The following is a 25,859-nucleotide window of genomic DNA, read 5'->3' as shown; positions in this document are numbered from 1 at the left end:
TTGGGTCAAAATTTTGAATTTCAAATTTTGAATTTGAAATTTGAACTTTTTGATCAGGGTTTCATATCGATGGTCTCTGATGCCTGATTGCCCATCGGATTTGGACTCAATATTTATGAGAGATTTAATTAATGATTTAATCACTAATTAACTCAATTTGATTGAGTAATTATTTTTGGATCAAGTCCAATTGAATTGGATTCAGTTTGGATTGACCCGATTAGGTTAAATGTTGACCTAATCGCTAAGGTGGTTTAGTCCTGATTTGATCAGGGGTTAGGTTTAGTTAATTCCTGATTTGATTAGGATTTTATTAAGCCTAATTAAGCCTAATTATGTTGGGTTTAATTTGGTCTAATTGTGCTCAACCTATTTTAAACTAGGTTGGCTCAATTTGAATCAAACCACCTTGTTTTAAATTCCCTGCGTCACCCAACTTCCTTGCACCCATTTGAATTCACGAGAAGAAACTTCTCGTGAAATTTTTCTCACGCAAAACCCTTCCCCACGTCCTCATTTGTGCGCCATATGGATGGATAAAATAATTAGTTAGCCATTCAAATTCAAAGCATGTTTGAATTTGAATGGATAACTTATCACTTGCCCTTTCATCCTTATCCATTTTGTGCGCCACATTACTTACACGAGAAAAGGTTTCTCGTGAAACTTTTTCCACGCACAAAGAGCCACGCCCCTTCTCTTCTCACGCCCAAAAGGATAGGGATAAGTTGGTTTTCGTTTGAATTCAAATTTGATTTGAATTCAAATGTGTAACCTCTTGTCTTTATCCTCTCACGCGGATAAGACACGTTCGACGTTGTTTTAAAAAGAGGAGAAAGGTGGGACGTGCGTAGAAAAATTAGGAGAGAAACTTTGGGGCGTGAGGAAGGCTTCTGCGCAAGGTGAAGGTCCAAAACCTTTCGAGAGAAAAAGAAAGAAAAGAGAGAAAATTGGGCGCAGGGTTTTTGGTGTGTACCCTAGGGTTTCTACCTAGGGTTCGGGAAGTGAGATTGGTGTGCCACGAGTGTCGTGAGTCCACCAAATTTTAGAGAGAGATCCATCAGCCTCTCAAGTAACTGTGCAGATGATCCGAGCATCCGAGAAGTCGGCACACATCGATCGAAGGAGTTCGATCAACATCTGCCATCAAAAGGGTGAAATCACGAACTAGCATTCGTGAGGAGCTGATCAGACGGGAGCTTCGTGTGGACGATCCGCAGAGGCCAGACAGTTGGGTGGCTGTGACGTGATGATCAGAGCCCTCCGACGGTGATCAGATTGCGGTGATCGACTACCCGCAAAAGGTGATGTGTTCTGAACACAGTACTGTAAAACGTTTACTGATTCAAATTTGAATTTCAAATTTAAATGCATGCTGTTGTATCATATTTAGATCTTAGTGTAGGGTTAATTAGTATTAATTAATGAGATTAATTAATAATTCGCTGTAAAATAGTAATTTTGAAAAAGTTTTAAAATTACCATTTTGCCCCTGCACTAAATTTTCGCTTCAATTGGTATCAGAGCAGGTTCTAGAATATGATATACATATGCATGCGTAGATTAAGGTGTAATCTATAAGTTTAAATTTGAAATTTAAAATTCAAAATTCGAAATTCAAAAAGATTTAAATTTGAAATTTGAAATTTGTTAGAAGTTTCAAATTTGAAATTCAAAATTTGAAATTTGGTTGAAATCTCAAATTTGAAATTTGAAATTTGAAATTCGAAATTTGAAATTCAAAATTCAAAATTTGAAATTTGAAATTTGGTTGAAATCTCAAATTTGAAATTTGAAATTCGAAATTTGAAATTTGAAATTCAAAATTCAAAATTTAAAATTCAAAGATTGAAAATTCGAAATTTGAAATTTGGTTGAAATCTCAAATTTGAAATTTAAAATTTAAATTTGAAATTTGAAATTTGAAATTCAAAATTTAAATTTTGAAATTTGTATATTTAGATATACTTGATCCAAGTAGCAAGTAATCTAATTGGGTTGGTTGCCATGGCCGTCCGGTCATAGGAGAAAAGTAGGGTTTAAAGGCCCTCTCTTCCCATTCGATGGGGTCTCCTATGGCGGTAGGGGTGCCGATGCAATTATATCCCATGCCGATGAAGCAGCGAAAGGACTTAATTAAGAAATTTATCATGAATGTGTTAGATTAGATCTAAAAGAAAATTTATGATTTATTTTGAGTTATTTTCTGTTATGAAATGAGCAATAGAATTGCTGTTTATGAAATGTGCTGACCGTTTGTGAAATGAGTTAACACATTTGGTGAACAGAAAATAAAATCTTTCAAATTTGAAAATTATTTTCGAAATGCCAAACCCTGACCATCAGCCCAAGTACTTAATTAAAAGAATTAAGTATTGTCTAGTAGGTCTAGAATTGTGAATTAAGACCTAAGACAATTGCATAAACTTTTGGGTCAATGGGTTAGATGAATTAGGTCCATAATTGGGTTAGACCTAAGGTTAGTTTAAAAAATGGACTAATTGGAGTAATTGGTCAAATCTAATCAAAAGTTGAATTAGATTAGGTCAAGGATACTCTAGACTCAACTTCAATAGTTGTAGTTGAATGGGTCCATGTCTTTAACTAGACCAAGATGGACTTAATTCATGGCTACGCGGTGGAGCTCTATTTACTAAGTTGATCAAAATTAAAACTAATGAACCGGTTGGTGTCTAAGGTAAGTTCGGCAGTTTTGACCAGTGGTTCTTAAGCGGGAGCTACTCGCATTGATTCGATCATTGACGAGTTAATGGCAAATCCCCACCACTGATCTCACTTACCTGGCCAATCTGGTAAGTTAGATTTTGATTAGATCACTTGGTGATTAGAGCTCACCCATGTCATTAGGTAAATCAGTAAGACTGATTTAGGTGCTCCTAATGCCAGCTTTAATTAAATCCTTTTTTAATCTGACTTGGTGAAGTCAGTGGGAGGATTGAAATTGGCTGGATGATTTCTTCTCTACTATTCTTTAATAAAATCCTCAAAATTATTAGGTCCCTAAAATGATTAAGTTATAATGATAACTAAGTCATAGCCTCCCATTAAGTGAATGATAATGAGTCCATTAGTTCAATGATCATTGGAGGCCCAAAGGCCTGGTGCTCATTGGCCAATGGAATTATTATTCATAATATGATAATTTGATTGAGTCTTTCTGATGGTGGTTAGGTTGGCCGGCCAAAGTCGGGTCTGATCATTTATTGGTCCGATTCACTAAATTAAGTCATGTTAATGGTTGGACCTAACCAGATTTTTCAGTGGAGGCCAAAGCCTACTGATTAGGTTCTGGGGCAAAATAAATTACTAGAAGTTGTTTAGAGAAACAACTGGTTAAGAACCTACCCATAGATGCACATGGGTTGACCAACCAAAGTTGGGCTCGTGTGTAGTCTGTGTGGATTCTAGTACCCATTAAGGAATTAAAGTAATTCCTCGAATTGGAGGATGAGGCTACCAGTTCGTAAAAATATTGGAAAAAACTTTAGACTAAAGTCCAAGTCTTTAGTATTAATTTATGTACTAATAGAGGTCTCGTTTTTCTTTAAGCAGCTATGGCCACTACCCTGTCGCTCCGATCATTATTAGATAATGACAAGCTCATGGGACCCAATTTCGATAGCTGGTATCGAAAATTAAAATCGTCCTTGAGCATGAGCGGATCCTTTATGTAGTAACGGATCCAGCACCTGAGGAGCCAGCTCCGAACGCTAGTAAAGCGATCTGAGACACTTACTTGAAGTGGCTCAATGACCGTACCACCGTTCGATGTATTATGCTGGCAGCAATGAATGACGAGTTCAGCCGAAGGTTTGAGAATGCCCAGCCACAGGAGATGCTTCAAATGTTGAACGACTCCTTTGGCACGCCTGACGACGTTGAAAGGCACAAAATTAGTTGTGCTATTTTCAATGCTCGGATGAGGGATGGGGCCTCAGTCACTGATCATGTACTGTACATGATCGAGATGATTGAGCGCCTAAGCAAATTGGGCTTTCCTCTGCACGAGCAGCTCGGTAAGGATGCGATCCTTAATTCCTTGCCCAAGTCCTTCCTCCCATTCCTTACTCATTTTCGAATGACAAAGCCTGCAGTAAACTACCACGGATTGTTGGGGTTGCTGCAGAACTTTGAGAAGGATCACCAACTCCATAAGGAGTCGGTGAATGTAGTGGGAGGGTCTTCTTCTCGTCGTCAACCCTTTGGGAAGGGGAAGAAGAACAAGAAGAAGAAAAATAAGAAGGTGCAATCTCATGCTGGGACAGTAGCACGGGGTCAGACCAAGAAGCGCAAGCATGATCATAGCCAGGCGGAGTGCTTCTTTTGCAAGAAGCACGGGCATTGGAAGAGGAACTGTCCTCAATACATTGCCTCCTTGGACCCGAACAGACCAAAGAAGAAGCAAGGTAATTATATGATAACTCCTTGCAACTTTTTGATTTGTGATACTACTGCCTGGGTATTAGATACCGGAAGCCCTTATCATATTTGTAATTCGATGCAGGGTCTGCAGGTCAGTAAGAGATTTGATGAAGGCGAGAGGTTCCTGAATGTTAGAGATGGAAGCAAAGTTCCAGTTCTAGCTTTAGGAATCATGAGTCTTGTAATCAATTCTCGTAATGTAATTCTGAGTGAATGTCACTATTGTCCAAGTTTTTTATTAAATATTATTTCTGTAGGCCTTTTGGCCATGTACGGTTATGATTTTTTAATAAAAAGAAATATTTGCAATATCATTTTGAATGGTGTTACAATATTTGTTGGACAATTAAATAATAGAATTTACTTACTATCACAGCCTGTTAATGTGGTTCAAAAATTCGGTAAACGCTCTAGAATAGATAATGTGTCAGAAGTCTACCTTTGGCACTGTAGGCTAGGTCATATCAATAAGAACAGGATAAACAGGTTGGCTCAAGAAGGAATTCTTGAAGTTAGTGATTGTGAATCACTTCCAACCTGTGAGTCCTGTCTTCTTGGAAGATGACCAAGTCACCTTTTACTGAAAAAGGTGAGCGAACCAGTGAACTCTTAGGTCTGGTACATTCTGATGTATGTGGACCCATGAGCTCAAGTGCAAGAGGTGGATTTTTCTACTTCATAACCTTCACAGACGACCTATCTAGGTATGGGTATGTCTATTTAATGAAGCATAAGTCGGAATCATTTGAAATGTTCAAACTATTCTGAAATGAGGTAGAAAAACAAACTGGAAAGTGTATTAAAACTCTTCGATCTGATCGAGGAGGTGAATACCTTTCCAATGAGTTTCTGACGTATCTAGGGGAGAATGGGATTCTCTCTCAGTGGACTCCTCTTGGAACACCACAGCATAATGGTGTGTCTGAAAGGAGGAATCGGACCCTGTTAGACATGGTTCGATCCATGATGGGGTTTGCTGGTCTGCCGATCTCCCTCTGGGGATATGCGCTCGAATCGGCTTGTTACCTTCTAAATAGAGTTTCGAGTAAGTCTGTAGCCAAAACGCCATATGAGATATGGATAGGACGTAAGCCAGTACTCTCGCACCTTAGGGTTTGAGGGTGTCCGGCTTATGTTAAACGTTTAATTACAGACAAGCTTGGACCTAGGTCTGACAAGTGTAATTTTATAGGGTACCCAAAAGAGACCAAAGGGTATTATTTCTACCTTGCTGATGAGCAAAAGGTGTTTGTCAGCCTTAAGGCAATCTTTTTAGAAAAGGAGTTCCTTAGTGAAGGAACTGTTGCCTCTAAAGTCGAACTTGACGAAGTTCGACAGGTAGAAAAATCGACACATGTTACTGAACCTGAACCGGATTTGATTAGATCAGATCCGGAGCCCATTGATTATGCACCCTTAAGGCGGTCTGGTAGAGTACCACATCAACCGGACAGATACTATGGTTTCTTGGTCCGGGATGGTGATCCTATCGAACTTGATGAAAACGATGAGGATCCGATCACCTACATGGATGCAATGCAGAGACCTGACTCTGAGAAATGGCTAGAGGCCATGAAATCCGAAATGGAGTCCATGAAGGTCAACGATGTGTGGACATTGGTTGACCCACCCGAAGGAGTAAAATCCATAGGGTGTAAGTGGGTCTTCAAAAGGAAGAGGGGCGCAGACGGAAAGGTGGAGACCTATAAAGCCCGTCTGGTTGCCAAGGGATATCGTCAACGTTATGGTATAGACTATGACGAGACGTTTTCTCCTGTGGCAATGCTCAAATCCATTCGGATTATGCTTGCGATAGCTGCCCATCTGGACTATGAAATCTGGCAGATGGATGTGAAGACAGCTTTCCTAAACGGAGAGCTGGACGAAGAGGTGTATATGATACAACCTGAAGGGTTCACATCCACAGATGAGTCTAAGATGTGCAAGCTACAGAGGTCCATTTATGGACTTAAGCAGGCATCTCGGAGTTGGAACATACGTTTTGATAGGACGATCAAAACGTATGGCTTCGTTAAGAACGGAGAAGAACCCTGCATTTATAAGTGGGCTAATGGTCCAGCAGTAGTATTTCTTGTATTGTATGTGGATGATATTCTCTTAATCGAGAATGATGTCCCTGCATTACAGAGAATAAAGATTTGGCTATCGTCACAGTTCTCCATGAAGGATCTGGGAGAAGCTTCCTACATCCTAGGGATGAGGATCTATAGGGATAGATCCAAAAAGTTGCTTGGCTTATCCCAGTCCACGTACATTGATACTATGCTGAAAAGGTTCAGCATGAAAAATTTCAAGAAAGGCTATCTACCGATAGGCCATGGAATTTCTCTCTCGAAGAGGGATTGTCCGACAACACCTCAAGAGAGAGAGCGTATGGATAGGATTCCATATGCTTCGACAGTGGGATCTATCATGTACGCCATGACATGTACACGACCAGATGTGGCATATTCACTAGGGGTAGTGAGTAGATACCAATCTGATCCAGGAGAGAATCACTGGAAGGTTGTTAAAACCATCCTGAAGTATTTAAGAAATGCTAAGGATCAGTGGCTTATATATGGTGAATCGGACTTGAGACTTATAGGGTTTACAGACTCTAGTTTCCAGTCTGATCGCGATGATAGCAAGAGTGTGTCAGGATTTATTTTTACCCTTAATGGTGGGGCTGCCTGCTGGAAGAGTTCCAAGCAGCACACTGTGGCTGATTCAGTATGCGAGGCGGAGTATATTGCTGCATCAGATGCTGCCAAAGAAGCGGTGTGGCTGAGGAAATTCATCACCGAGCTCGGAGTAGCACCCTCCCTTGTTGGTCCAGTTCTGCTCTACTGCGATAGCTCTGGAGCCATTGCTCAGGCGAAGGAACCAAAGGCACACCAGTGGACGAAGCATATTCTGCGCCGCTACCATCTCATCCGAAAGATCGTGGATCGAGGTGACGTCGACCTTCAGAAGATCGACGGGAAGGAGAACCTGGCCGACCCATTCACTAAAGCCATTGCGGTGAAGGAGTTCAACGACTACAAGTCGAAGATGGGTATTAGATACTGCACCGATAGGCTTTAGGCCAAGTGGGAGATTGTTGGAAATAGTGTCCCAAAGCCAATCGTCAGCCTGTTGACGGTTGTGCTCCTTTTGTATTAGTACATGAATTATAAATAAATAAAAGTTATTTTGGTATTTTTTCATCACAAATGTTTCATCTTCTAATGAACTCCTGTGTTGTGGTGAAGTCCTTAGGACTATTTAGACTCGACAAAGGAGAATTTGTCGCTTAGTCCTTAAACATGTTCGCGACCAAATGATACGTTGTTACCAAGGACGACAACATTTATCGAGCATAGGTCGTTGTGTGCCATATGGGTTGGTTGTCCTCATAACCAAAGAGTGTGGAGACACTGATATGGCATACAGGTGAGATGTAATGGTACATCTGCACTGAACGTGACCAACTCCGGAGCTATTTCTGCTGTCAAGATTTGCTCCGATGGGATATGGGTATAAATGTCCCTCCGACCTGAGACCGCCACGGTGACTTGCAAGCAACTCACTGCACTTAGGCACTGGACTACCTGAATTTCTAATTCAGTGACGGAAGGATGCTGGGTGTAGTCAAGTACTTGACTTGTCGGTGCGTGTGTCAAGATGGGATTGACCACTCCAGTTTAGGAGCTGTGTACAGTCGTGTTTCAATTTAGCAAAACCTTGGCCAGGGTAGTCCTAGTGAGGAGTCACAGGACTAATTGAGTTGAGCACGATTCGGATGATATCATCAGGGTTGACAGTTTAACCCTGAGTCATCCTAAACACAGGGGTCAAAAGGGATGAATTATACGGTAACCATATTCACGTAAGTTCTGAATGTTGCGATTGCGATTATTCGACCTATCCGATCGTCGGGTACCATTGCTAGATGGTCACTTCGATTAGTACAGAAATTGGTTCCTGTGCTACCGGCTTAGGTTCGAACCTGCGGGGTCACACACATTAGAGGTTCCTTTCTGATCTGATGGCTGATTATGAGTCTTATCTATCTGGAACTCTATGATTGAGAATTAGGATTCTCTAATCATGAGTTCCACACATTTTGGGTATCGGGGTCAAAATTTTGAATTTCAAATTTTGAATTTGAAATTTGAACTTTTTGATCAGGGTTTCATATCGATGGTCTCTGATGCCTGATTGCCCATCGGATTTGGACTCAATATTTATGAGAGATTTAATTAGTGATTTAATCACTAATTAACTCAATTTGATTGAGTAATTATTTTTGGATCAAGTCCAATTGAATTGGATTCAGTTTGGATTGACCCGATTAGGTTAAATGTTGACCTAATCGCTAAGGTGGTTTAGTCCCTGATTTGATCAGGGGTTAGGTTTAGTTAATTCCTGATTTGATTAGAATTTTATTAAGCCTAATTAAACCTAATTATGTTGGGTTTAATTTGGTCTAATTGTGCTCAACCTATTTTAAACTAGGTTGGCTCAATTTGAATCAAACCACCTTGTTTTAAATTCCCTGCGTCACCCAACTTCCTTGCACCCATTTGAATTCACGAGAAGAAACTTCTCGTGAAATTTTTCTCACGCAAAACCCTTCCCCACATCCTCATTTGTGCGCCATATGGATGGATAAAATAATTAGTTAGCCATTCAAATTCAAAGCATGTTTGAATTTGAATGGATAACTTATCACTTGCCCTTTCATCCTTATCCATTTTGTGCGCCACATTACTTACACGAGAAAAGGTTTCTCGTGAAACTTTTTCCACGCACAAAGAGCCACGCCCCTTCTCTTCTCACGCCCAAAAGGATAGGGATAAGTTGGTTTTCGTTTGAATTCAAATTTGATTTGAATTCAAATGTGTAACCTCTTGTCTTTATCCTCTCACGCGGATAAGACACGTTTGACGTTGTTTTAAAAAGAGGAGAAAGGTGGGACGTGCGTAGAAAAATTAGGAGAGAAACTTTGGGGCGTGAGAAAGGCTTCTGCGCAAGGTGAAGGTCCAAAACCTTCCGAGAGAAAAAGAAAGAAAAGAGAGAAAATTGGACGCAAGGTTTTTGGTGTGTACCCTAGGGTTTCTACCTAGGGTTCGGGAAGTGAGATTGGTGTGCTATGAGTGTCGTGAGTCCACCAAATTTCAGAGAGAGATCCATCAGCCTCTCAAGTAACTGTGCAGACGATCCGGAGCATCCGAGAAGTCGGCACACATCGATCGAAGGAATTCGATCAACATCTGCCATCAAAAGGGTGAAATCACGAACTAGCATTCGTGAGGAGCTGATCAGACGGGAGCTTCGTGTGGACGATCCGCAGAGGCCAGACAGTTGGGTGGCTGCGACGTGACGATCAGAGCCCTCCGACGGTGATCAGATTACGGTGATCGACTACCCGCAAAAGGTGATGTGTTCTGAACACAGTACTGTAAAACGTTTACTGATTCAAATTTGAATTTCAAATTTAAATGCATGCTGTTGTATCATATTTAGATCCTAGTGTAGGGTTAATTAGTATTAATTAATAAGATTAATTAATAATTCTGCTGTAAAATAGTAATTTTGAAAAAGTTTTAAAATTACCATTTTGCCCCTGCACTAAATTTTCGCTTCAAGTCGGGCCAAGAGCGTGGTGATGGTAGAGCTGTAGAGATCGAAGGGGCGGTCAGGCCAAGAGTGCAGCAAGGGTAGAACTGCAGAGATCCGAGGGGAGTTCGGGTCAAGAGCACGGCGACGTCGGCAAAGGTAGAGGACGAGGCCCAAGGGGCAGTCGAGAGCGCAACGATGCTGGCGATGGCTGAGGGGTAGTCGGGCCTAAAGATGAAAGATCAAAGATTGAGAGATGAGAGCCTTTTTTTTATTTTTTTTATTTTTTTTAAATGGGTCACAAATGGATTGATTTTTTTATTTTAACTGAGTTATAAATGGGTTGTAAACGGGTCAGATTAGATAACCTGTATATTAAGGAGGTCGGGTTCGAATTTTAAAACCTGACCTGTTTAAATAAACAGATCCAATCCAGATTTAGAGTTTTTTTGACTCAATCTGTATCTGATCCGATTCGTTTATATTCAACCCGATCCAATTGTCTCTCCTAGTGACATGCAGAGTCTGGTGCAGAGATGTCCCTCCTACGAAATTTAATATATCTATCATGAGGTGAACAGTACGACGGACTGGATGGTCTCGTTTGTTGCTCACCATTCTGATGGAGTTTGGAATGAGATATTCCTATTGCCAATGTCCTTTCGAGATATTTTTAATCTGATTTATTAGATTGTATTCGAATTAAAGTTGTATGATGCGGTTGACTTAAAAAAAAGTGCCCGCCGGGGGGGGGGGGGGGGCGGGGGAGGAGGGTGGAGAGAGAGAAAACGGGATCTTCTGCTGTGCATAAAATTTCTATGGGAAAAAAAAAATCAACATAGAGCGTGGGTCTCGGTTGTGATACCGAGTCCATACCCCTCGCAGAGATTTCTACCCAGAAAAAAACTCGATGAAGAGATCTTGCGCGCGCGATCTTATAAAACTCTTGTGCGGAAAGAAAAAATCCGCATATAAATAACATGCGGATGTGCGTAGGTACTGGATCCAGTTCGCGTGCGGACGGGCTCGTAAAATCCTATGCAGAGGATATTGTCCGTATAAACATTTAATACAGAAATTTAAAGGTCGGTGCGAGGATCGGTCCCACAAAATTTCTGTGCGGAAGTAAATCCGCACAAAAGTAGTTATGTGGATGCGTGCACCTCATATCCGGTTTACCCAATCTTGTTACGGAGGGGGCATGCAGAAAATAACCGCGCACCATGTCAACACGAATCTTGAAGGACCGAGATCTCCCCACTGGGGTCCAGCGGCCGTTCACCGCCACGATCTTCGCCCCGACGACGACGTGCTCCCCCCGAAGGCCCCTCCATCAATCTCGTCCCCGTACTGGGACACGACTTTTGGCCGGTCAGAGGATGGAGAAGTCCTCCACCACGGATAAAAGCTTAATTTAAAAAAAAAAAAAAAAAAAACAACCATGTGGTTTTGGGTCCAGTTGCACTTCGGAGTGGGCAACGTTATCCACCTAAAAGGCCGAAACGCAGTTTACGTGGACTGCAAACTTAGCAACCATTTTCTTAACTACCGTTTGACCGACGAGTCCTCAGACCAATGACAGCACAAGCCGTGATAAACGTGGTGGCATTGGTCATGATAGCTTAGCAAATAAAAAAAAAAAAGTAAAAAAGGCAATCATTGTTATTTTTATATTTTTATTTATGTACAAATTAGTAAAATAATACATGCTGTTCCTTGTTTTTATTTGGCTTATTGTGAAAGAAATGAAACTTTGCCACCAAAAAACCCTGTAGTTAGAAGTTAAATAAAGTTCCGATTAAGTTCAGTTTCCTTCTTGAATTTTTCCAAGCAGTCCAAAACTTTTTACTGACGTTTATTTTAAATAACTCAAAAAATATTCATCAAAGCTAAAAAGAAATAAAGATTTCCGTGGTGACACCCAAGTATAGCAGTCGCTGATAGCATATTTTCTCTCTTCCAATGCTTTTAAGCAGAGGGTTAGCTGTAGTGAGAAAAAATTTTGGAAAGCACCGATAGAGAGAGTTACAAAGAGAATGGTATAGCTCCTCATAAATGTCTTAAATATATACTTTTCTATTTAAACTATGTTAGTGATGATCTAAAAAAAATAATGAGAATTGAACACTCCAACTAAAACTATCAAGACGGAACGATCCACCTCTAAATGGGATGGGACGAACTGATCCGTTTAACTGACGGATTGAAAAAATTTCAATCCAACTCGATCCATCATGAACTAAACTACGGATTAAACAGACCAACTCGCCAAAATTCCCCTCCCCCCTTATCAAAAAAATATATTAACTCTTCTTTCTCCTCTCCGTATCACGATCTCTGAAGAGTTGATAATTTTTTACAAAACAAAATAAGTGAATAACTAGATAAAGATCAGGACCTCAAAAAAATTTGATAATATTTTTTTTTATCAAACAAAATAAGCGGATCAACCCATCCCGACCCATCAATCAAAACAGGACGAATCATTTGATCAATTTTTAAATAAATTGTTAAAATATGAACCCTACCCATCTCATTTACATGACAGGATGGGCCCACATGATAGATCCAATCCAAATTGATAACTCTAACTCCAACACAACACATCATTTGATCATTCCTCTAAAGCACCCAAAGGGAGCGGGAAAAATATCACCCTCACATGCAATATATTGCTCTTGCAAATCACTAAATTAACATTATATTGGTGCAAGTTTAAATATGTAAGCACATGTTCATATGAAATGAAGCATGGTGACATACACTAATGGATACATTAAAGGCATAAAGGCATCCTGTGAAAGGCCAGGCTCAGCACTTCTGATATAAGTAAGAGGAATCCTTGACCACCTCTTAAAGCACAGGGGCGAAAATACAGCAGGACACCTTCATTTGGATTATTGGACAATTGGAAAGATGTTGTTGTGATGCATTCATGCGGCGGGAATCTTGCGACGACCATAAGCAAGCACCATCACAAATTCCTTGGCTGAGGTACCACTGGATGCTTGCACCTTCTGTGCCGACCCCCCCCTTAGCCACATATCTACTAAATTGTGCAGGGTCAGACTGGGGTTCACTAGTTGGCCTCGACACTTAATTTCCACCTATAACCACAAGTTGAAGAATCAAATATTTTTCTCCAGGGGAAAAAGAATGAGTTGATAAGAGGAATCAATTGCACGACTGAATACAATAAGCAAAGTCAGTGGAAGACAAGTTTCTATAGTAATTCATGTTTATTGTTCTCAAGTAAGAAATCATGGAATTTTTATCTTACTCCGCTTAAGAACCTAAAACAACTGGAATAAATTCCAAGTCTCATGATCATTAATATCTTAGTTTCTGACTCAGATTGAATGCTGATCGATGTTAAGAGAGCATGGCATCCAGAGCAACACTGTTCAAGCTAATGCATCAAAGCACTACGTGTCACCATTCAGTGTTGAGCATAGAGAATGACTGTTCAAACATGGGCCACTAATCAGGTCGAGGCATGTTAAGATCTACAAAATGGGGAGTGATGTAAATAACAAAAGGATAGTTTTATAAGTTTCTTTGCCTGTAGAAAAGAAAGTAATTAAAAACCAATCCAGATTGTGGAAGCATGTCCATGAAGTATACAATGAATTGATATGTATCATGTCAGCCTTTGTGATGGAACAAATCATTTAATTGTCTATGCAGGGAAAAAAAAAAAAAAAGCAGTCATATCTAGCTTCTAGAAATAAAATACATGGACCAGTTAGTTAATTTCTTGCATTTTGGATCATAAAAAACATAATTGACATATGAAACAAGGCTAACAGTAGTACAAGCGATGTAAAGTTTGTTAAACATGTATTAGAAGATCTAATACACAAAAAAGCTCAAGAACATTTTTACGACGACCCTCAAACTGACTTCAACCAATAGAATCATTGTCAAAATTCCGGGCTTGGTGACTTTGCCCAACAAAGTGGCCAAAACCTAGAAGGCCAGCAAACAGGCGAGAAAGTGTTTTGATTATCACAAAGTATTGACAGTGAATGAATAGGGAGACTGGCACCAGTGTGCAGGAAATGGAGGCATTTTTTGTATACTTGGCATACAACCATGGCATCAAAATTGGGGTCCACAAGATGGGAACCTTGTACAGTGACTAAGCTTGAGATATGCATCAATTTTTTTAAGCTAATGTAAGCACCAACTTTGATGCACTTATATGGTCCATACACTAGGAACTTATCATTGTATAATTTCTATAACCCAACCTATAACCTTCTACTCTATTCATAAACAAATTTCTAACCAACTAAAAAGTTTATGGATTTCCAAACCAGCTATAGCTCTCTTAACCCTTTAAAATCTAGAGAAATAATATGAAAAGTAATAAAAAAGGAACATCTTAGTACATGAGGCACCTGCCACTACAAGGTCTGGATGGGTCAAATGTATGCAGCCTTACCTCCACATGCAGAGAGGCTATTTCCGTATTTCAATCTTGTGGCACTCAGGTCAAATGAAGCAATCTTACCATTGTACCAAGGCCCACCATCTAGAAGCATATAAAAAATAATATAATATAATAAGCTGGGAATCCTAAATGGGTTTTACCTTTCATAGATTTACTCTAGTTGCAGTTTGTTTGAACTAGTTGCAGTTTGTCTGGAACTTACTCATATAATCGTCAAAAAAGAAATATTTTATTAACTTCATGTAGTTTTAGGTATCTATTTGTGCATTCTTGCTTTTGTCTAGTATCATTCCGCCACCCCCCCCATGTGTATTTTAGGAAATCTGGATTTAATTAACAGCTTGTAGAAGGACAATGCTTGTTTAAGATCATTTTGATCCAATTCTACATTTGCTTCTACAACAATCAATAAAAAAATGACCAAGATTATTTGCCACTTATAGGACAATTTCTTGTATATCTTCATTGCAAAGTATCATGTTCACTATAGCTTCTTTCTGGTGTATTTCTACACCCTTGATACATCATATGCAAGTCAGTGTAGTTGAAATGTAAGTAGGCTCAGCAGACCCAACATAAAATTCTATGACCCTGGCAACAAAAAGCAATGGTGTTCATTCCATTATACTCCATGATACTAGTTAAGATCCAAGCAAAATCTACTAACATAGGAACGAAATTAGAAAAACTCACCTCAGCTTCACTTGCAATATCAAGCTTCTTTGCAAGGTATTTTTGGATGAAAGAAACAGTTAGATTACCATCCCTAAGACCAAAAGTAGTAAAATAATTAATATATTAATACATGGCAACAATGAAAGAAACAATGGATCAAAAGAGCCCATTAAACATGATAACTAACATGCCACTTGTCTCCATTCGATTAAGCTACAAGCAGCGATAGGAATAATAATTCTTTGCAGTTTCTCACTATTAGAAGAGTTGGCTTGTCTTCATGCTTCATGCCAACAAACATTACACAGGTAGGTACATCAATCCACATAGAAGTTATTTGTGAAAGCAAAAGCAGTAAAAGGAAATTAATTAAATTTAACACTGCTGATAGTCAAGTGGCTTGACGTGACTATAAAAACTTCCTTTCAAAAATCCTACACAGAAGAATTAATATTCTAGCTAGTTAGACAACAGCACTGCTGATATCCTAACACAAGTGCCTTTTTGTGACTGAATACGCTTCTTTCAAACATCCTACGCAGGTGAGACTAATATCATGGTTGGTACCATTGGTTAGATCAATAAATGAGTAGCAAACATACATCTAATGCCTACGATAGCAGCACACCACCTATTACAACTAATATGAAAATTTAGCTTTGGATGGTAATCACAATCCCCAAATTGCATAATAATACTTAATAACAAAATTCAGTTCAACATATGATATGAACTGTTTTTATGCAATTGTTCCATAATTCAGAAGTTCATTTTAAATCTCTCTTCAACTATTATGTTTGCCACTCAATTACACCTTTGTGCTTGCCTTTTTCTCCACCCCCTCCCTCGCTCTTTCTTTCTTCCACATAGAGCATTGAGCATTTTCCCCAACCAACTACAGTTCAATCTTTCTTTTGTTAATTATCATATGAATAAAGTAATGTTGACTATCTTCTAGTAGATCCATGATGCCGGGGGAGACCTGAATTTTCATTTGACAACTTTCAGCTGTCAAGACATCTGATGCATAGCATGTGCTTTATTGAAACATGCTGCATCTTATTGTGGACATACAACAGACACCAGACACCTGTGTATTAAACCATATACCTTCACATTACTAATACAACTTGAATAAGGACCTTAATCATCAAACCTACTTTATGGGCACTTTAAGAAGCAGATGTGATTCATATCCATACATGAGCTCGTTCCCTATCAGATGTCAACTATCCAAATGGTGTCATATTGATGATGGCATCTTTGGGTGAAAATTTGAGAAAGTGGCGTGCAGAAACATAGAAGACCAGTTGGTTACACAATTTTGAGTGTATGAAAACCAAGGCGTAGTGAGGGTGAGTCTTGATGCAATGGAAAGGTTGCCTATTGTGACTTAGAGATCATGGGTTTAAAACAAGAAAATAACCTCTCCACATGCAAGGGTAAGGCTGCTGTGGTGGATCCAAAAATTTTACTTTGTGAGATCAATATAATAAAAAAAATAGAGAATCCCGAAAGAGAAAGAAAAAATAATAATAACAATAATAAAATATTTTTTAAAAAATTATAAAATTTATAAAAAATTGATAATGTGTAATACCTTAAATATTTTTTATAATAAAATATTATAAAGGAGCATCATACACACCGTCCATTGCACAATGGATGACTGATGCAGCCATAGGCGACATGCATTGCATAATGCATGGCCCTGTGCAGCCCCGGACAACCATCCATTGTGTGATGGATGGTGCATGTTATGTGCCGCACCAGACGATGCGCAGAGGATCTATTCTCTAAATATAAGAGATGGATGGATGGGATTGGGATGGAGTATTAAAAAATTAATAAAAAAATAATTAATAAAAAAAAAGAAAAAATGAGAAAGAGAGAGGGAGATAGGTCAAAGTGGTGTAAAAGAGGGAGAGAAAGAGAGAGGTAGGACACGTGAGTCATTAAAGAGAGATAATGTATGTCATAATTACTCTTTTGACGTGATCTTTTTATCTTTCTTTAAAATTTTGTATGAGATATGGGGTCAATTCATAAAATTAATAGGGTTAATTTTGATCTTTTCCACTAACATATATACATATCTATATTTTTTTATTTTTTTGTGGGGTCAATTGACCCCACATTTAACCTCATGGATCCGCCAATGTAAGGCTGCATACATCTGATGCTCCTGAGATGCTGCAATGGCGGGAAGCTCATGCATTGGGCTGCCCTTTTATGAAACCAAAGGGGCGGTCGTCCAAGGTTCCCCCAGACCTTGGAAATAGTCAGAGGGAGGAGAGAGAGCATGTGAGAAAGAGGAGTTAAATTTTGAAAAACCAAAAATTTTGTCTTTCCAATTCCTTCTTTGCTTCTAAATCTGCCATTTCCATAAAAGTTTTTCATCCTTTGTCCTTCTTGTGACCATTGCTTGAAATCCAAATACATTGAGAGATGAGTGAGAGAGAGAGAGAGAGGGGGGGAACCCTTATACAGAATAATATTTTCCTTTTGTCCTTTGATCAAAATCTAAGGAATAACTGCATGTTTTCCGTACTTTTTTTCAAGTTTGTGGCTGATGAAGATTTAAATAATTTATGTCCAAGTTTTTCTGGAGAGAAAGTCATATCCTCTGTCATTACCTTCTACTAAACCTCTTTTGCCTCGTCCAAACCTGAATTGTGCTCTAAATCAAGAGTTTTTATTTTCTTTTTCAGATTTATCCTATACTTTTCAAAGGAGACATCTTGCTCTAAAATGGAAAATATGAATTTTCTAATTTGACAGTACAATTTTTATTCAATAATCGAGATATACATACATGGAATATACACAAATCTTTGTTATTCTTACTGTATTCTAAAAAAATAACATTTTTCTATGGACTTTCAAAGACCAAGCTATTGAATCAGTAAGGTTCTGAGCAGAGTTTCTCAGTGCAAAATGATAGATCTGCTTTCTCATATTTTTGTTAGTTCTATTTCATTCTTCTAACAGAATTTGTACTTGTCGCCACAATCATCAAACCACTTACCTGACACTAGGAGACAAACCTAGCCTATAGTCCAGGTGACTACCTATGCAACATAGTGCAGAAAACATGCAATCATCCTTGATTTATCCACTTCATAAGATTTTGTATAATATTTAAGGCATATGAAAACATTTTGTATAAATGCTAACACGAAAGTACCTTTTTAGATTTTTTTTGTAATAGGTAACCATATGTAACAGAACAGGTTCATCTACTGTTTGTAAGAATTTACCTAAAAAACAATGCTGACTCCCTCAAAACCTTTGGCCTAATCTCAATAGATGGAACACGTTGCCTAGTGTTCTGCATCCCCTTCTCAATCTCACTTCACATCCCCACACCTGCTTCCTACATACTTCCTTGCAATAAATTTTCAAGAGCTATGTTGGCATGCTTCCACACCCAGACCTGCTCTAGCACTAGACCCTGTTTTAAGCAACTAAAGGGCCGATTACTAGGAAAGCCATGGCTTTATCTGAAGAAAATAAGGGCATTACGTACACTTTTTGATAACGTGAATTTGTTATATATTCCTTTCCTAGGTCATGGTTGTATGCAGCACCAATTGGGCATAAAAGACATGGACACATGGAGCGTTTACTTCATCTTCCTTTCTTCTTTACTATTTTTCATGTTAATACACTATTCTATTTCTTAAAAAATTAAAATGTTTCCCATAATGACTGTCTTATCAAAAACATCCTGAAAAAGATGCAACTTGTAGCAAAAATTCACACATGACATTCAAAATGATAAATTTTTTTTTAAAAGAAAAAAGAGATACCTTTGAACAATGCAAAATAGTTAATTGTGACATTTAGCATGTTCTAGAGCCATATTGAGGAGGAAAAACTCACTTGATCCTCAAGTAATTTGCAGGTATCTGGGGCAATGGCGAATCTCCTTCCCTGAAAACCATGTTGCAAACTCTCAAAAGAGGCTTTTAAATATAACATAGCATACAAATTACAGCTATAACTTCCAGAAAAGGAAATGGTTCCTTACTGATCAAAAGAGGAAACTAATGAAAACCAAACTTGATTTATCCTCCTTTCACGTTGGGCACTTGCAGAATCAAGCAGTGCCTGAGTTGAGGTTCCTAACTCTTTCCTCTTTCGGCTATTTCCCTGCAACCTCCTAGCTCTCACCACCACTGGAGGCATTGGAACACTTTCATTCTTCTCATCATGAATTTTCAATTTATTCGGATGTTCCCTATTCCTCACTTTATGAAACTGTACTTCATTATCAGCACCATTGATTTGCTCTGCCTTTATAACAGGACTCTGTGGACTAGACTTAGGAGACTTTGTTCTGTTTGCAACTTCAACCAGGCAATTTAAAGGTTTCCAAAGCTCAGTCTTATCCAGAAAGGACTCTTCACCATTCTCTGTATCTCTGTTAGGTCTATGGTTAGATGGCTCTGCTTTTGAAGAAGTCTGAAAGGTTCACCAAACAAGCGTGTCAATACAATAATTATAGCAAGGCAGCTCCAAGCACAAGTATATAAAGAGTATTTTCCACTTAAATCAGCTAGAGTAATGAGATATAAAAAACAATGATCATCCTACCTGTCTTCTGTTCTGAGTCATCTTGCTCGAAGTCTCAGTCGAGTTTGAGTCTTCTGCTTGCTTGTCAGCATTATTATCTTCTTTTTTAATAGACTGATTAATAACAGGGCTCAATCCACGTAGTGCAGCAGCCCTTCTAGCTACAGCTTTTGTCCTTCTTCCTGTCAGACCTGTCTGTGTTGCTATTCGAGGAGTGTTGACTACCAAAGAAGAAAGCGATCTTTCTTTTCTTCTAACAGGCAGTGCAATGGGAGGTACAACTTCCAGAGCATTAACCTTTCTTCGTTTGAATGGAAATATCTTTGCCCTCACATCTTGTAGACTGTGATCAGGTCTGTGTACATTCCCATATCAATTCATGCACTTCCACAAATGCATGTAAGCATAAAGTTAAATGAAACAACTCTCTTGAGATTCTTCTTGTTGAATTCAACTTCTTCAATAAAAAGAATTTTCATGCTCCTAAGTTTGGTGAAGCAAGGCAGGCATCAGCCTAACAAAAGTTAGACATCACCCACAAGCTTTCTGCCTTTTCAACCATTCAGCTGAGAAAACCAGATCCCTCCAAAGGCAACATATAGTTACAGCAAGATCACATGATTTCCACTTAATAAGCCAAAGTGGAAAAACCACACATAAACAGAAATATCTAATTGAGTTGAAACTCTAACAACAACAAAATAAAGGGTAAGGAGACTACTAGGTACTTCAAATGGAGCAAGAAATCATTTTGACAAGTTTTGTTAAAAAAAGAGATGGTTCCAGTGCCATGAAATCACAAAGCCCTACACAATTACCACCTAAATTTTCAACAATTTTGAGATAATCTCCAAAACTCTAAGTCATTACCAATTAATTATTCCATGAGATTATAGCTCTTCCTTTTAAGAAACCTAACACCATTGCTTTGCATGGGGTAGCTTTTTAATCTACACACTGGAGCCACATTTGAAGAATGAACAAAGAGAAAGATGGTGCCTACTTGCTTTGATGCTTCTTTGCTCTGATCGCTAGACTTGGCATTTCACATATAAGACAACCGGGAGAACCTTAGATTGCAAAAGTTATGCTGCTGGTGTCTTAGGTGCTTACAGCACATGGCCATAAAATTATAAAAATCAAGAGCTTATAGCACAACAGTTAATAAAAGGGAAATCAAGGGCTTTACAAATATTCAGGGTGATGAAGTGTGGATCCATTGGAAAAATTATAATGCTGTCCTATTGGGTATCTTACAAGAGATTTCTAAACAATAGATATAAAATAAGGAGTTTGTGGTGCAAAAAGGCTTCAAGGATTAGAGTTTGATGCCATAGTTAAGAACTTTTTTAGTGCTCCACTAGAAGGCTAAGGCAAATTTCAAGCTTGGTTTCAGGATGAGTTGAAGTGGTCTATTAACAGATTAATTCCTCTGTTACTACAGATTATTCAGCAACAGGATACAGGCTTAGTGCTTTCCTTTCATGCAAACTCAACAAGTATTAAAAAAAGTTGTTATGTGTCTAGAAAACATTGACGAGCAACCAAACGAGAAGAATAAAAAATGGTGCAATATTTGAGCTCCAGGAAGATGTAGTATTAATGTTACAGATCACATGATAGGGCTATTAAAGGAAGTTCTAAGGGGAATTGATTGTGTTTTATGCTTAATCACTTCCTCTTTGCATGAAAATAGCTTAAGAGCATTCATGCTCAGCACTGAATCACATTTAAACTCCAAAACTGGAGGCATAATAATGAATACGCCTGGAAGGATGACCCTGGAAGATCTCCAGCACAGACACCTCCTTTAGTATTTCTGATAGGAATAAAGAATTATATTGGTTATTTTCACTCAGGATACTAAAGCACAGGTATCAATCAGGGAAAACCCAATGGGATGCAGCAAGATGAAGTGCTGATATGCATTCCTCCACCAACATTTTCAGACTCGATATCAGACCCCACACTGGTACTTCAATTGTACAATTCAGAATGGTTTGGTATGCCAACCCTCATATTGACACATAGTATGCTGCTGGAGTTAAGCAGAAGGAATACCATGTATTGGTATGGTATCATAATGAGCCCCTATAGTGTACCGGTACCCTATTGCATCGGTAGGGTAAGTTCAGCATTGGGCAATATGGGCCCATACAGAAAACCTTGGCTCCTCCTTTACCTTTCATTTGTTCTTTCATTTCCTCTATTCAATTTTTCTCTTTTCTAAAGTACACAATAATAAACATACAAGGAATTTCAACAGTGTTAAAAAAAAAGGGAGATCGAGTGCACAAGGCTCTAGCCATTGCAGAGTATGGGGAGGATCATGCGTACGCAACTTTGCACCCAAATGCCGTGAGGCTAATTTCACATCATAATTGTACTTACAAGATGCCAACCCCAAATAGTTGTGGCATAGCTTAAATTTTATGGTTATAGATATTACTACAAGGAGACAATGCTAACATACCGATGGATTTGTAGGAGATAACAGAATGTGCTTTAACTAAATATATGAGACAAAAGAATCAGCCAGCCTGATATCATTATGCACAGGGTCCATGCCAAAAAAAAAAGGGGGTTAAACAGGCTTTCACCTGTGGATTATTATATTATCAAATCAAGCTTTTTGAGAAAGACTTTCAAAATATAATTTATAAAAATAACTTTTCTATTTCAATATATACATACATACATATACATATACATATACACATACACATATTCATATTTCTGTGTTGAAAATAGGAATTTATGGTCATGTGGCAAATAATCTGCACTAAAAAAGGGTTTATAAATCCTGATTTTTCTTGTTTTTCTTCAAGAGGGTACTATCTCGCACCATTTTGATGTCGGAAATCTACCTTTATGTACTTCTTTTCCGCACAGATTATTATCACGTATAGCTGCAGATCCCGTCCCTCACAATTGCACACTCTCTCCTCTTTTTGACATTTGGAAATACCTAGTAGCTGGAATCTTATACTTCATGCGCTGAACCTGCTTTGAAGTTTCTTAGAATCTCTCTTTCAAACTCATTTCCTTGGCCTTTCTTTGCTAAAAATTTTTCCAAAGCTACACTTCCTGCTCTTGCATCTACATCCAGTTCCAGTTCAGGTAACTAAGATCCCTATCTTTCTATTTCACACTCTTAGAAAATAAATGGCTGATAATCCCATCCATGTGTTTTTGGTCTTCCCATTCCTACTCTCCATCCAATGTAACAAAGAATAACTTTCATGCACAAGTTGAAATTTTATTGTATTAACATCCCCAAGAGTTTAGCCATTATATTATACAGAATTGTCATCCAAGATGCATTCAAGTAACGGTTGGTAAACAAAATTACAAACTTAACTAGCAATATACCAACTGAAAGTCTAAATACTTGTAGAGAAAAGAAAATAACCTGAGCTTCTCTATTGAAGCACAACCCAGATCAGTGTTGCATATTGGGCAGCAATCTGACTCCTCGTCAGTGAGTTTCTCCAGGATACACTTCCTGCAAACTGTTTCAATGATAAAAAAACGTTATAGAATTGTTACATCATCAACTCACTAAGCATACAAAGAATCCCTCCAGGGAAAATAGAAAAGAAGACCTGCAGGAAATGCTCTATCATTGCTTTAAGCTCACACTAAAAAAAGCATCAAATATTTAACTATCAAAAATAATTTAAAGTAGACAAATAGAAATATAATTTAGGAGTAGAGAAACAAAATATATTCATATACAATGTGGCCCTAGAGTAATTACTAGCCTTCAGAGATATCCTTAGCCAGAAATAAGAGAACAAGGACGGTGATTTCATCAAGCAACTGCTGAAATGAAATGTTTGGGAAGTTCAGCGACAATGTCTTTATCACAGAATCAGGAAACTGCAACTCAAATTAAGATTCTCTAGACAAAGATATGCCCCCATCATGACAACCTTCCACACTATTTGTAGCTTCATGATCATGATTAGTCAATACTTAACAACGAAGCAGGTTAATCTGGCATGACAACCTAATAACCAAGCCAATAAAGAATACAAACTAACTGCTGGTAATAGAAGCTCGGTGTATCATGATTGATCAACAATTAACGGCTATGCAGCTTCAACTGCATAGAAGCACGTAGACATGTGCCAACAAAGATTTTGTACAAAAGCTCTCATAAGAAGTACCAGATTTGTCATGCATATATACAGCGATTTTTTCCTATATTGGTAAAAAGCATGAAATATAAATTGAAGAACAGAAAGAAGTCTTTCGAGTACTGAGTGACATTTATTATAGAGTCAAGGGACTCAGAAGCAAAGAGTTAACCAACAGACAATTAATTCGATCATAGGGACAGTAATGCAATTCCCAACTAAATTCTAGTATATAGACGAGGACGTTCAAAACTGTATAGTAATATCATATAGTTGATATCCACTTCTCTCAGAAAAGGAAAGATACCCAAAGTTTTTGCTGCTTCCATACTAAATTAGCAAGAAGCAAGGGGCAACGGCGAGATGAAATTTAATATCTGATGGAATCACCAACAGCATGCATGGAGATTCCCTGCTCCTTTCAACTAAAAAACACTCGAAAATTTCCACCTTTAATCTCAATAGCTTCTGTCCCGGTGTCAAATGGGTAATGACACAAGTAACCTGATAAAGGTACCACCTTTCTCCATGTGCGAACACTCATCAACCTCCTCCTACCTCACTATGGAGGCAGAGCCGGAAGAAGACAACACAGAAGTCGAAACAGCCACGATGCATGCGACTGCAGAACCTCGCGCCAAAGGGGAAAGAACCGAAACCATAGAAGAACGGCCTTGGAAACCAGTTTCGACGCTAGAACAGCCTCAAATCTCAGAAAACCAATCAAAATAAAGAAAAACCCAGATCGCGAAATCGAATGATAAAAAAAAAAAAGAAAAGAAAAAACAAAATCAGGAAAAATTAATACGTGAACCCGGAATTGAAAAGCCCGAGAACCAAACGGCACCCATGTAGGGAAAAAAATCCAATAAAAGAATCAACCAAGATGGCGAAACCCAGAGAAAGAAGAGGAGACGGAGAGGAGAAGGCGGAGAGGGGGGGCTCACACGTGTGGAGGCATTCGGAGATGGTGGTGGCGTCGCGGAGGAGCTTGTGACAGAGGGGACACGTCATGCACGCGGCCAGCACCTCCCTCTTGACCATCACCACCTGCGGCGGCCGCGCCGCCGCCCCGGACCCATCGGTCGCCATCTCCGGCACCGCCAGCCAGCGGCTCCCGCGTCTCTCAGCACGCCTCCCTGCATGCGAGCTCGCAGCGCCACAGCCCGCCGTCCCCGACCATCACTACGGCTTCGGAACCCACATTGATGGCCCAATCACGTCGGGAAACAGGAAACGAGGGGGATCTGACGACGAGAACGGATAAAGAACGGATTTTATGCAGATAAAAAGAAGGGGAGAGCGGTCTGAGGGTCGATTTGGAGAAGGAAGGGGGGTGGAGGGTGGGAGAGCAGGGCAAGAGAGAGGGATCGAGCGACGACGAGGAGGACCCCAGAGAGAGAGAGAGAACGGAAGGGAAGGCGGAAGAAGAGGGTGGGGGCGGAGAATATATATTTATAATAAAAATAATAAATATGAAAAGAGAAGAGGGGAAAAAAAAAAAAAAAAAAGGAGAGCACGGAACGAAGAGGTTTTTTGGCGTGCTCGGGCTAAAACAACGTGTCTTCGAGGAGGATAGGTTGTCCCCCCCTGCGACAGGACCTGACGCTAGCGTGCGCCACATTTTGGGCGGTTCATACTTGAACCGGTGGGTTGGTCGAACCCGCTTCTCTCTCTCGCTCGCTCTTTCGCTCTTCTTTTTGATCGGTTAAATTTGGGTTGGACGGCTAAGAAAGGGAGAAAGGCTTTTGTTTTTGGAGATATGGGCAGCTTCAGGATCCGGCTGGGTGGGTTTGGCTTGAGCTGGTTTAGTGAGGAGCAGGTTTTTTTTTTTTTGAAGAGGGGTCACTCCGGTTCAAGTGATACCCTTTTTTATCCGAACGTGTACGTAAATGCGAAGAGGATCAGGTTATAGCCTCCAACCACCAAATTGAAGCATATAAGCATTTGATTCGTGCCAC

At 39.2% G+C, this 25,859-nt stretch overlaps 1 protein-coding gene across 2 annotated transcripts; it reads right to left on the bottom strand.

Annotated features, from left to right (window-relative positions):
- Positions 1-12,685: 12,685 nt before the first annotated feature.
- On the bottom strand, positions 12,686-25,309 carry LOC105046554 (E3 ubiquitin protein ligase DRIP2). 2 transcript variants are annotated; one of them, XM_010925172.4, is made up of 7 exons: positions 24,846-25,309; positions 23,169-23,268; positions 19,778-20,111; positions 19,212-19,645; positions 19,064-19,114; positions 15,197-15,269; positions 12,686-13,154 (listed from the first exon to the last, which is right to left on the bottom strand). In XM_010925172.4, the coding sequence occupies exons 1-7, from the start codon at positions 24,988-24,990 to the stop codon at positions 12,981-12,983; spliced, it is 1,311 nt and encodes a 436-aa protein (XP_010923474.1). In that variant the 5' UTR covers positions 24,991-25,309; the 3' UTR covers positions 12,686-12,980. The 2 variants fall into 2 exon arrangements, with proteins under 2 accessions (XP_010923474.1, XP_010923475.1); XM_010925173.4 differs by lacking the exon at positions 15,197-15,269 and having other exon boundaries at positions 12,995-13,154; positions 24,846-25,236.
- Positions 25,310-25,859: the final 550 nt, after the last annotated feature.

Source organism: Elaeis guineensis, chromosome 6, assembly GCF_000442705.2.
Source record: "Elaeis guineensis isolate ETL-2024a chromosome 6, EG11, whole genome shotgun sequence".
NCBI classification, from domain to species: domain Eukaryota; kingdom Viridiplantae; phylum Streptophyta; class Magnoliopsida; order Arecales; family Arecaceae; genus Elaeis; species Elaeis guineensis.
The sequence above is the reverse complement of the archived record's forward strand: the minus strand, read 5'-3'. Positions and strand labels throughout refer to the sequence as shown.